The 13,612-nt window shown below is 43.6% G+C and overlaps 2 protein-coding genes across 3 annotated transcripts in view; one reads left to right on the forward strand and one right to left on the reverse strand.

Moving 5' to 3' along the window:
• The window catches only part of PPAT (phosphoribosyl pyrophosphate amidotransferase), a gene marked incomplete in the record, with an annotated part of 1,466,229 nt that overhangs the window by 1,378,991 nt on the left and 73,626 nt on the right, over positions 1-13,612 (reverse strand).
• PAICS (phosphoribosylaminoimidazole carboxylase and phosphoribosylaminoimidazolesuccinocarboxamide synthase) overlaps positions 1-13,612 on the forward strand; it is a 1,039,115-nt gene that overhangs the window by 314,682 nt on the left and 710,821 nt on the right. For both annotated transcript variants that reach the window (XM_044062488.1, XM_044062489.1), the window contains one exon: positions 12,437-12,636. In XM_044062488.1, the coding sequence (XP_043918423.1) occupies positions 12,437-12,636 (200 nt within the window). The remainder of the gene's footprint in view (positions 1-12,436; positions 12,637-13,612) is intronic.

The raw sequence follows: 13,612 nt of genomic DNA on the forward strand, positions 1-13,612 counted from the left end.
CAAAAGGTGGCAGAGTAAGTCTAGACAGGACTAGATTCCGGTCCCAAGGAGGAATGGGGTCTTGCACAGGAGGTCTTAACATCATGGAACCCCTAAGAAAAGATTTGCACAGTTTGTGAGACATAAGACTGGAATCATTAATCCCCAAATGAAAATAATATATTGCTGCTAGCTGAACTCTGAGTGTAGAAGCCACTGGACCCTGGTGAAAGAGTTCTGAAAAACTCTAGAACAATAGTAATGGGAGCTGTAAATTGATCAACTTCTCTGTTGTGTGCCCATATAGAAAACCTCTTCCATTTACTAGGATACAATTTTCTGGTCGAAGGCTTGTGAGAAGAGGTAATAATATGAGTTACAGCTAGAGACAAATCATGAAGCCTGACTAGTGATGGAACTAGAGCAGCCATGCTATCAGTTTGAGAGTGTGGAAACTGGGGTGAAGAGAACCTGACGTGTGTCAGGAGGTCTGGCACTGGGTCCAGAGTCCATGGGTAGTCTTAACAGGTGAGGCCAGAGAAAAGGGAACCAAATCTGACGAGCCCAGTAAGAAGTGATGAGGATCATCTTGTTTCCCAACAGCATTGCTTTCTGTAGGACCTTGGGGATGAGTGGAAAGGGAAGAAAAGCATAAAAGAAGTCCCGGGGGCCAATCGTGGACTAGTGCATCTCTTGGAGACTCTCCCGGAGGGGGGATGAGAGAGAAAAAGGTGCTGCATTTGGTGTTGATGGGGCTGGCAAAGTGGTCGCAGCAGGGTTGTCCTCACTTGTGGAAGATCATACTAGCTGTTATGTGGTTCAAGGACCATTCGGGAGGTAAAAATATAGCCCTGTTTAGCTTGTCCCCTATCACATTGGAAGTCCCCGAGATGTGCATTGCAATGAGAAAGCGTAGGGAAGAAATTGCCCAATTCCAAACTTGCAGGACCTCTCAACATAAGGGGTATGATCTGGTCCCCCTTGTTTGTTTAGATACCAGACCACCGACATGTTGTCGGTCTGGATAGCTATCGTCCCTAGAGGGAGAAAGTTGTGAAGTGCTTGCAACGCTAGAAGCACTGCTCTCATCTCTAGGACATTCATATGCAGATGGGCCTCCTGCTCTTGCCAAGTGCCTGGACAGTCCTGCCAACATAATGCCCCCCCCACCCTGAGAGGCATCCGTGGTCACAGTGGCAATGTGGAAAGATGACCTGGTTGAATCCACCAGCGTAGGTCTTTTTTGCAAGAATCTGTAATCAGAATCTGATGATGTAGAGGCAACTGCTGAAATGACCACTGGGATGACAGGAGCCACTGGAGTATTCTCATATGTAGTCTTGCTAAAGGTACCAAGGTTAAGGCGGACGCCATAGTTCCGAGAAGCTGCAACACCCCCTTCGCTTTGACTCTTTGAAGGGGAAGTATCCTGTAAATTTGTTGCACAAGATTCTGTATTCTGTCTGTAGATAGTCTGGCTGTCATACTGACCGTGTCTATGTTTGCTCCTATAAAAGTTAGAGAGAGTAGGCAAAATAGAGGATTTTCCCAGTTTAATCGAGATTCCCAACTGGGAACAGAGCTTGATTGTGGAATCTCTTGATTGAACTAGGTGATGCCTGGTGGTGGCGGTCAGGAGCCAATCGTCCAGGTATGGAAAGACTTGGATTCCCAGATGCCGCAAATGAGCTGTGGACTACTGCCATGCACTTGGTGAACACCCCAGGGGGCTGTGGTGAGACCAAAGGGCAGCACCCAAAACTGGTAATGATTGGCTCCCAGCGGACGTGTAGGTACATCAGTATGTGGTAGTAGGCATCCTGGAGATCTATTGAGCACATCCAGTGGTCGCTCCCTAACAAAGGGAGTATGGATTGTAGAGTGACCATTCGGAACTTGGACTTCTTTACATACTCGTTTAACCTGCTGAGGCCTAGGATGGGTCTCCAGTCCCCTGTTCGTTTTGGAACTAAAAAGAACCTGGAGTATGTTCCGAATCCTGTCTGGTCTGTTGGGACCTTTAGATGTCTCTTTTTACTAGCAGCTTTTCTATCTCTATAGCCGCTTGATCCCTGTAATTGGGTGGTACATCTGGGATCCTTTTGGGAGGGAGTGGTGGAAGGGAAAAGGGTATAGAGTAACCTCTGGTGATAATGTCTTGTACCCACTTGTCCGAGTGAGATTTAGCCAGGCTTCTGGGTACAAGGACAGGCGACCCCCGATCGGCTCCAGAGACGCACAGTCTGGTTCCACATCAGGAACGCTGATAGGGACAGTCACGAAAGGAATCGCGACCACCCTGATTTTGTGGGCCTCCCCTGCCTCTAGGGCGATGTCTATCATTATTTCCTCCTCCCCTGCCTCTGAAGGAGGAATCACCTTGTGTGTCCTGGAAAGGTCTCTGTGATTTCTTGAATCACATTTTGCCACTCTTCTGACCTTTAGGGTAAGGTCTAGAAGGAACGGTAAAATGGACTCCCACGGCAGAGAGAGTCTTTCCTTCCTGCTCACACCTGGTGAGGGTATCTTTCACCTCAGGTCCAAAAAGAGAGGATTCGTCCACGGGAGCATTGGTGAATGTAGACTTGAAAGGCTCAGCAAAGTTGTATAGACGCATCCAGGAATGTCTCCTTAATGAGTCTCCTGAACCCGCCGCCCTACTCGCACCATCAGCTGCGTATGAGATCAGCCGCATGGAGGAGTTAACAATAGATGTGAGAGTAGTCAACTGAGCCGACACTGTAGATGGGACTGCTTCAGTAGAGGTACCCTAAAGAGCATCTCCTAACTCCTTTAGGAGATCTCTCTGAAGTCTCGTAAAATGTGATAGATAGTTCAGTGATCGGAGTGTAAAAGCCGATGAAGAGAAGATGCACTTCCTGTACCTATCCATAGTTCGGGATTCCTCATTAGGTGGATGGATAGAAGTAGTCTCTGCTAGCTCCTTCTTAGTGGCCGCCGCCACCACCATGGCATCAACAGGTAAACCCTTGGATAAAAACTTTGTCTTTAGGGGCGGAAAGAAATGTATTCAGCCTCCTGGGGACAGATTCCACGGCATCAGGAGTCTGCCATGCTTTCTGACTCACAAGATCCAGTAATTCGTCAAATGGAGGAGACACCCATGAAGCTGAGGGTTGAGACCCAAAAGCCTTCAGGTACACTAACTCCTCATCGGAAGGGGTAACTGTGGGCCAGCTGCCTCTCTGCCTGAGGAGCTCCAAAATGTCTGCAAAGGAGACATCTTCAGAGGACGACATAGGGGACCCCTCCGACTCATCAAGGTCAGTGTCAGATGTGACAGACTCATCAGGGGAGTCTACATGCTTCCTCTTACATGATCTCTTCCGAGGGGGCTCCTCAGCGGGGACTTCTGGGGAGGTCTCGTAAGATCAGGGACCACCCAGATGGGGGTCCTGAGGCTGTGAGTCTCTACCATCCCGGGGGAGAGAGGATGCTGAGACCGTAGTCGGAGCTTGGAGTGTAGCATCGGTACTCCTATGTGGTACGGATGAACTATCCAACATGCTCCTCATCTTCACGAAGACCGATTCCTCAGGCTCCAAACGATGCCCCGGCTCTGAGGAGAGCGTAGGTGCTGATGGCTTCAAAGGAATCAGCTCCGAGAACGATGTAGGGTCCGAGCTCACTCAGGCCGATGCACCAAGAGGAAGACTCGGCACCGAAGAGGTTCGGTTCCAAGTGTCCCCCTCGGGTCCGACCGAAGAGCTTCAGACCCTAGACACTTCGGATGGCGCTGACAGTGTCGGAGCAGAGTTCGGCTCAGAGACAACCACCCGGGGTGCTGGAGCCAAGGACACCACTATAGTCAGTACCGACAGCATTGGCTCCAAAGGCCCAATCTGGGCTGGAGGAGGAAAAAGAGCAGGATCGGTAACAGGAGTCAGCTCAGAGACAGAAATGGTCGGAGCCGATAAAAATTTTGGCAAGGCCGACGGCGTAAGGAGTCTGAGCACCACTCTCTCGATGTCATCTTCAGATAAGCTCCTCGAGTCTGGAGGACAGTGTGGGAGACCTAGCTCTCTGCAATATAGGCGATGTTAGAGTAGGGGAGACTGGTGGAATGTCTGTAGACCGGCTCCGAAGAGGACTGCTAGTGATCAGCACCGAAGCACTTGCTGCAGATACTGCAAGGTCCGTGTCCAGAATCTCGATAGGCTCTGAGGACAGTGGAGCCGAAGAGACAGAGGCCATCTCCCGATTTTGGTAACTTCTGTGGAGGTTCAGAGACAGAAGTTGAGGCTGGAGAAGGCCTTTTTGAGGTCTTGCCCTTATCTTTTCTAGAAGACTGCGACCTAGCAGAGGAGGACGAACTGGCTAGGTCTTCCTCGAAGAAAGGTTTTAACATGCCTTTTAGAATCAGCTTATTCTTCCGTTCCTGGAGCACTCTGGGACTAAAGGAATGGCAAAAGAGACAAGTTTTTTGAAGATGTATGGCCCCTAAACAGTACACACAGACGCTTTGTCTATCAGTGATGGGCATTTTTTGCGGGCATTTAGTACACTTTTTAAATCCTGACTGTTTATGCTCTTTATGATCTCTGGACATAATGGCAGTAGCAAAATAGGCGATTCTAAGAAACAACCAACACACTCACTCAACAAGAGAGGAAGTAGATCCTCTAACTTAAACAGATCTAGCCCAAACTCTCACAAAAAAAAAAAAAAAAAAAAGTTTTACTAGGTTCTCCAACTTAAACGAACCTAGTGTAAAGGAAAAGGGAACAAATTAGCACCTCTAAGTAAAACAGTCTAGTCTAAAAGCACACACTCACGGGAATCACACACAAAAGGCCAACAGGCCCAAGAATTTTATAGCAGTAATAGTCAAACCCAGTAATAAGTCAAGTCCGGTTAACAGACATAATCTGTATCACAATAAGGCTATCAGCAATCAGAAAAGCACTTCACATGAAGCTAAAAACTCCTAACAAGTAGTAATAATAAAGAACTAAATCACTTAACCACGGCCAACCAAAAGAAGCTTCTGACTGAAGATACGGCAAACGAGATCTGGGGAATGTGCGCATGCACCATGGGATACCTATTAGCCACGAGCCAATCAGAAGTTTTCGGGCTTTCTAAGCGGCAGAGTCGGAGCCGAGGATCGGCTCCGAACCCACACATAATAATGGAGGTGAGATAGGACTATATAAAACATTAGATTGTACTCACTTGAAGACAAGTTTGGTCATGGTACCAGGAGTGCGATGAAAAATATTTTTAATTTTTTTATTTCTTTTCGCATATCTGACCTTTTACAACAGAGGTTACTGTTCATTATGGCCATGCTTTCTCTTAATAGGCATGTCCTAGGATCCCATTCTAAACCGCATCTCTACCTTCATTAAGCTCTGCACTAAACTTTAACAACCACTTCTCACTCTACAAGCAGATGGTTATCCAAAAATCCACACCACAATTAAAAGAAAACTAGAAAATGAATGGTCTCTACATTCCAAATGGCTACAGAAAACATACCTACTGCTAAACAAAAATAAAACAAAACACTTCAGTGTTTGGGACCTACCAAAAGCTCTTATCAGTACTCCACCCGGACAGATATCCTGTATAGCAAACATAATAAACTTGAGACTGCACACCACTTCCAGGATCTAGTGGTTTCCTTTGACAGAGGTTTAGATTTTTATAGTGTCACAGGGCCAAAATTAACAAAATACTCTTCTGGTCAACAACTTTCTTTCTACAGAAAGCAAGATGTGCAATTAGAATGGTACACTCCTCATTTAACTGGATTACACTCCCCATCGTTATCCACAGTGATGGTGCTGCTGTAGCGTTGTCACCTCACAGTAAGACGCTGTTCGGTTCTCAGCTACAGCGTCTTCTGCGTGGAGACATGCGTGAATGGGCGTACCTTCGTTGAAGGTTGTGCATCAGGGCTGGTAACTCGGCACGTAAAAATCAACTACCAATCATTAGCGGACCGGAGTTCTGCTGTGGCGACCCCTAACCGGGAAAAGCCGAAAGACGCAACAACAACACTCTCCCCATCATTACTGCAGTATTAATCATCCTTCTTCCTTACATGCAATTAACAACTGTATGTATAGTGCAGAGTAACATAAATGTAGGTTTGTGTTCTTAATGCCAAAAGTGTTTAACATTAGGAGTGGAAGTGTTAGTGGGTTAGGGTTAGAGGAAGGGATAGGGGAAAGATTTAGTGTTGTGCATGTGTGCTGGTATATGTGAGGTGTGTCTTGTCCAGCTGTAAGTTATGGAAAAGATTTTTCTAAGGTAGGGTGTGGGGTTGTGGTTAGGGGCTGGGTTAGGGTTAGCACACATTAGGAAGGTGGTGTACTGATCCTTGCTAATGTGCTCTAACCCTAACCCTGCTCCTAACCCCAACCTTACTCCTTACATGACAGTAACCCTTTCTGTAAAACTACTACTATTTAGACAAATTATTTCTGAATTTAGTGATGGAGATTAGTAAAACCAAAACCCTAACGGAATCCATATGGGATCTGGTCCTCACTAATATGGGAGAGTGCTGCACACTCCCTAATGTAACGTCTTCCCAGGTAAGGTTAGGACCCCAAAATGGTCTCCTTTTGAAGTAAAAATAAAACTTGGAACCCCAGCTAAACCTGGAATATTCAGGAACTACTCTTAAGACTAACTTCCTGTTAAGTGATAACCTGGCAAAACTTCAAGCCTCCATAAATCCTGAGAACACTGCTGTCTATGCAGAACTGTTCACAAAAACACTGTATAAGCATGTTAACAGCTGCAAAGAGGCAGCTGTACCCACCAGGAAGAACTACAGAACTAACCTAAAAAACAAGCTACCCTGGTGGAGTAATTCAGTAGGCTATATAACAGAAGGAAGAAAATCATGGCAAAAATTAGGAGGTGCAGCACCCAGTAGGAGAAAAGCACTCTCATCAAACTAAACAAACAACTCAGAGGACAAATAGTCTACCAGAGGTAAACTTCGCCTCCCAGAGCAAGGGCAACCACAAGGCATTATTTAGCTATGTACACAACCTCAAAAAGGTGATGCACAGTTGTGTGGAGTGCTCATTGTAAATGGAGCAACCTATACTGAGCCAAAAGATATAGGAAACCTAATGGCCGATAAATTCAGCTCCAACTTTACCACTCTCTCCCCCCTCAACCATCTCTCAGGAAATACCATCAAATATAATTCCCCCCTGCGATCACCAAGGAACAGGTCCTTAATGTTCTCTCTAAGGCCAAGAACACTGCATCAGTGGGCCCAGACAATATCCCAGGATGCTTTCTAAACAGCATGAAACATTACCTATCAGGCCCTCTGGAATGTGTACATGGCTTTTCTCCATTCATGAGGTACAAAGCCTAACAGTCATCCCTCTGCACAAAGGTGGGCCATCTACAGACCCTGGAAACTACAGACCCAGAAGTGTCACTAGTCTTGTATGTAAAGCCATGTAAAGAATTATCATGGAAATGATCAAAAGTGATATAGTAAACCTCCAGGCACTGGACCCAGCCCAGTTTGGTACTGTCAAGGGCAGGTCATGCCCACTCAACCTGGTGGACATCACTGAGAAGGTCACCAAAGCAATGGATGAGAACAAAATGGTTCACACTGCCTACCTTGATCTGGGTAAGGCATATGACAATACCCCACTCAGGTATTGTTGACAAAACTGAAGAGATTAGGTACAACATAGCCAACTGGCTCACACACCGGACCCAGGAAGTTAGAATTAGGAAATCCATCTCTATAATCGGTCCTTGGACTGCTCCTTTTTGGCATTTACTTCTCTGAAGTCAAGGCCAATGTTAATGGCCACTGGCCAACTACACTTGCAGATGATTGCAAATTAGGAGCAGTCACTGAATCCCACACAGACACAAATGTTCTCCAAGGAGGGCGGACACAGACAAACAACTGGTGTCAGAACCATGGACTAAAACTCAATGCCAAGAAATGCATAACAGTATCCTTTGGCAAGTCATCCAACCCTAGTAACCATCGCACTGAAAACACACCCCTTAGAGATGACCCAGTAGTCAGGGACTTAGGCACCACAGACAGTAATCTAGCCTTTGACGATCATGCGTCTCTAGCCTTTGACGATCATGCGTCTGCAGTAGTGAGGAAATCATTCTATGTTGCACAACTTATAAACAAACGTATGGCATCCAAGTCAAAGGAAGTCAGTTGTTCCACTGTATTGGTCATTCATCAGACCTGTCAGAGTACAATGCCCCTTTTGGTATGGACCCAACCAGGTTTACCCAGCAATTGGAACGTCCACAGAGGTTCCTCACTTAGAGTACAGAGCACAAGTAAAACATCCTGTGCAGACCACCCCAAGGCCCTATCCCTGTATTCAGTCTCCTACAGGCATTTGAGGGGAGATCTATGCCTGGCATACAGGGCATTGTTAGACCCCACTCTGGACCTCCTGCATATCCACTAAACAAACTGCACCAGAATTACCTGTTCTAAAGACTTAAACCTTGCCTGTGATATAAACAGGACCTGCGAGAAACACAGGTATATATCTCAGAGAACAGGCTCCACATCCATGTTAAGCAGAGTTCCTCCCTAACCCAATTCAAGTGAAACTTGGACAAATGGATGGGCAACAGAAAATTCATCCCTGATTTGGCACCTATGTCTCTAATGGACACAGACAACCTGTAAATGGTTCAATTCCCAGGCCCCTGCTTGTAAATGTTTCATCTTCCATACCCCTGCTTACACTTATCAAATGTATCAGAACCTATCAGAGATTTGGGATGCATGGCTAGGCTTAAAAAGGTCCTTGCGTTAGCCTAGTACACAGGCCATGCTAGGAGAAGTAGAGCAGCGGATGTATAGCTGGCATAGTTAGCTGGAATTTTGTAAATAATTATATGTCATTTGTACATCAAACGGATTTGTACAGATGCTTGTGCTGAAAATGTATTTGTGTGGTTTGCCTGTGTTAAAATGTATCAACAGTACACCCTGCTGGAATGAAAAGAAATGTACATGTATTATCATAACTGAATTAAATGTATATGTTTTAATAGAGGAGGATACTGGGACAGCAAAAGGTTAATCACCTGGCTTATTTTAAGAAAAATAAGGGAAATATAAATGAACCATTAAACCTTAAAACCGTACCCCACAGTGCTGAAAAGGACCAGAGACGTTATGTCTGGAAGAAGCCTTTGTTCATTTTCTCAGTAAAACAGGGGAAGCTCCAGGTCACTGCCATAAACATTTAGATGCGTACTGTAGCCATCTATGCTAAATTCCTGTCTCTGGTTCAAAGGAGATATTGTGGGACCCTAGAATCAGGTGACCAGATGAGATAATTCTGCAAGGCATCTTGGATATTATGTTTTACAGGGAATAATCTCTGAGTAAACAGTATTCTGTTTGGGGGCCTGACTAGAAAAACTGCTCATGTATTTCATCTTGTCTTGCCAAAGTTATTATAGTTTCATAGTTTAGTACTAGGCTATCTGCCCTAGGGCATTTGTAAGCCTAGCCATAGTGATGTGGCTTTTGCCACCCCATGAAATGGTACAAAAATGTACAGAATACATTTAGAATACTGTGCCTCTGTCTAGTAGTGACACAATGAAGGTCCCCTTATATAATATAGTGAACAGTAATTTCTTTAGAATCAGTCAGGAATATAGTGAAGCTTAGTTTAGAGATTTATGGACAGACTCAGACAAAAAGAAAAAGAAAAACATGTTCTTTTCAATATTTCCTGTGATCTGAACACTGTGGCTTACAGTGAATTTATATTCAGTATTTTCATGCTCTTTTATTATTTATTATTAAATTGATGTGGTAGCGTTGTCGCCTCATAGCAAGACGTTGTCCCGTTAGATTCTCAGCTAGAGCGTCTTCTGTGTGGAGGCATACGTGAATGGGGCGTGCCTTCGTTGAAGGTTGTGCATCAGGGCTGGTAACCCGGTACGTAAAAATCCACTACCAATCATTAGCAGACCGGAGTTCCGCTGTGGCGACCCCTAACCGGGAAAAGCCGAAAGACGCAAACAAACAAATATATTTAAAACTTTTATTGTGGTTGGTCCTTGTAGAAAAGTATTTAACCTTTGAGTGTGGTTATATTTATTGGGTGACACTATGTGGGCCACTCCAGAAGGCCTGGCTGTCTTGGTCAACTACTACCATTTGTATTAGTATTAATATTACACAGCATAATTGGACACCTTTTGTTAAGGGCCTTAGAGTAGCTGATTTTGGAGTGTCTGTGGGGGCAGTGGTAACTACCTTACACTCTGGGCAGAAGAGGACACAGCAGGTAAATCTGAGACAGACTTTCCTAGGTGTGTGTGTGTGTGTGTGTGTGTGTGTGTGTGTGTGTGTGTGTGTATCCACGCAAAATCAAATCTCTGAGTGTGCGTGTTAGCTACCTAGGGCAGGGACACAAACATGGCTGAGGACCCAATCCTACAGCTGTACCAGTGGGGAGTCTTACTGGGGACCTGGAAGGAGACAGATATAGAGAAATCCAGACCCCGGGCTGTGTGTTCCCTGTGTGCTCTTAAGGGAAACTGTGCTTGATGCAGAGAGGTCTGCATCTGGAAATATGGAGTGTATCCATTTCTATTACAAGTGCATGTTCCTCTCCAGTGTCGGTGGTGAGTAGTCAGGTTCCTTGATTACTGGCTCAGAGAGGGGTCGTCACAAACACCTATGAACTTTTAAATTTTGTGCTTGTTGTTTCAATGTTCTGTGTTTTTTTTTTTTTTTTTTTTTTTTGACAAATACATTTTCAAAATGGTAGCATCAGTCACATGTTTCTGTGCTTGTACATTTTGATACTTCAGCATATACATATTGGTTTGCAAATTCTGCATGTACACACATGTATACGTATACATACAGACATAGTGAAGTTTTTCCAAAACAGTATTTTTTCAACTACTCCAATATACTTATGCCTTTCCATTTTCTTCCCATCCTGCATGTATAGAAACGCATCTCCAAGCTATGAACATAACACCAAAAATAATTCTTCAACTTTGATTGTACTAAGTGACTACACAGTTTTATCAAACTTGATAAACCTCTTATATGCTCAGAGTATTTTTTTTAATTTCATGTTTAGTATTACCTCCGACTATCAAGTATTCAAGTTTTGTATTCACTGAGATGACCTGAAAATGGTCAGACTGTATCTGTGTTTTACTCAAAAAAACAAATAATTACAAAACACACAAATAAATAAACAACCTGGAGGTATTAATTAGTAACAAGGGTGCTCACCACTCAGTCTGTACACCAGCAGTACATTACACAGAACCAATAGGTTTTAATCAGGATTAACACTTACTATATGCTTAAATTACAAGTTACCACAAAGAAAAAAAAAAGTGTAATTTTAGGGTTTGTTTACAGCTATGAACAGCCACCTTGCAGCTTTGGTATAAGGTCTCACTTGTGACCATGAGGAGAGAAAGACAAGTTGTTAAAAAAGGTACTAAAATAAGTTTACATTCTGTTCATAAAAATATATTTAGGGGGCATGGCCAAGATGGCGGACTGTAAGCAGCAACTGCTGAAAGCTCTGTGCTGAAAATAAAGTCTGGGGATACTTGATAGCCAACTGTATTCACTAATAGTCACAGAAATGATTTCTATCCAAGTTCTTCAAAAGCTTTCCCTGTCAGAATTTCAATCACTTGGTTAAGAGAGGAGAGACGTCAGTCACTCAACAAGTGGTACTCAGGATTCTGGAGTTTAAAAAAAAAAAAAAAAAAAAAGAGAGACATCCAGTCATGGATATCTAGTAACAAAATGTATTACTTCAAATAGACAAAATGGACTCCAAACTAGACATTTTCATAGAGACCAAAAAGAAGATGGAACATTTAGAAATTCTTATGAAGTAAAGTGCACAAATCAGCAGTATGGAAGAAACTTTAAATGATCACAAAGGGAGACTAAATGAAGGTGAATCTCACGCTGAATTTCTTTTAAAAATAAATAACTGTCTCAGAGAAAACTGATTATTTAGAAAATAGACCAAGATGAAATAAAAATATACTTAATAATCAGCCCTAGCGATGTGGTTTTAAGCTTGCTGTGATCTGAATTCATACAGTTTGAGAACTGCATCCTAATACCACTTTACAGTTGTCCAGTACAATACCTTAATACTAGATCATAAGAATTATAGCAGGTACCATGCATAAAAGTTTATCTTAGGTCTGACTGTGGTTCACATTATTCACACATTAGTTGCTAACCTACTTGGTTTTCTAGTTCAGTATGCTACCATGAGTAGTTCTTAACTTACTTGGTTTTCTAGGACAGTATGCTAACATAGGGCATGTTACTTATGGCTACAATCTAAAAGAAAACACTTCATATTACTTTATTCTGCCACTTCCACTACAATGCACAGTGGAGTTAATAAAACTATACTTTCTTTTCCTACTTCAGTGTCCTTCATTCCTGCTAAAAGAAGAGTATCAGAGACAAGCGCTGCCATGATTAAATTAACTCCAAACCCTGATGCTGTGAGAGAAACTCAGGGGATGTATGAAGCACCAACAGGACACTGCAAGCAAGGTGATGACAAGATAATTAACCATACAGTGCAGCTTCATTTTAACCCTAGGATTCAAGGACCACATACTCAGGTTTGTGAACTGTCTGATTTGTTAGTTACACATACATCTTAGATGTCACATGCCAAAAGGTATAGAGTTTTCCTACAGAAATCATAAGTGGTGTATGGTTCACAACTATCAATTCAGCTCAAAAAGATATATATACTCGTGCAAAAACAAAAAATTCCCGATAATTATACAATGTAGCATGTGTGTCATCCACAAAATCTGTTTATTAAAAGCCATATCCATCTGGTCAGAAAGTACAGTTGTGTACCTATCACTGTTGCAGTCATTACTGTAGGGTTATCCTGCTGGCAGGCTACCCGCAGTCGGCCTGAATTCCAAAGTCCTGGTCCGGTGTCGGTTGCTGTCGCCTCTTCCCTGACATCAGTGTGCCGGGGTATAAAAGATGCAGCCAACGCCATTTTCTTCAGTTTTTCTTGCCCCCAATGTCAGGTGCCCCCAAAAGGGTAGGCTAAATAGATTATGCCAATAAACATGCATACACTAAAGTAAACATTTTCTTCATCTACAAGCAAATACACCACATAGGTTGTATAGAATAGAGAAGTACAGATAAGACCCAGCAAATGAAAGGGGGATGGTGAGGGTAACCTGAACTGCAACAGTGAACACACTCTAACATCTACATTTATGGTAGGTACACAATTATACTATGTTCATAGTGTTTCACTGTTGCAGTCATTACTCTTGGGTTGAATCCCAAAGTTGAGGATGGGTGGCTGGGCTAAGTAGGATTAGGAGAGGCTATGAGGCCCTGCAGAACTGCAGTGGCAAAGCCTGCTCTGGATTTAGAGTAGAGAGGTAAGTGGTAGGGCTTTGTAAAAGTGTGCACTGAACTCCAAATTGCAGCCTCTAAGATGTCTTTGGTTGGTACTCCTCTGAGGAAGGCTGCTGAAGTGGCTGCTGCTCTGGTAGAATGTGGCCTAATGCCCTTATGCACTAATTTGCCATGCTGTGAGTAGCAGAAACAAATGCAATG

Source organism: Protopterus annectens, chromosome 2.part1 (genome assembly GCF_019279795.1).
Source record: "Protopterus annectens isolate FY-2018-M chromosome 2.part1, PAN1.0, whole genome shotgun sequence".
Taxonomy (NCBI): domain Eukaryota; kingdom Metazoa; phylum Chordata; order Ceratodontiformes; family Protopteridae; genus Protopterus; species Protopterus annectens.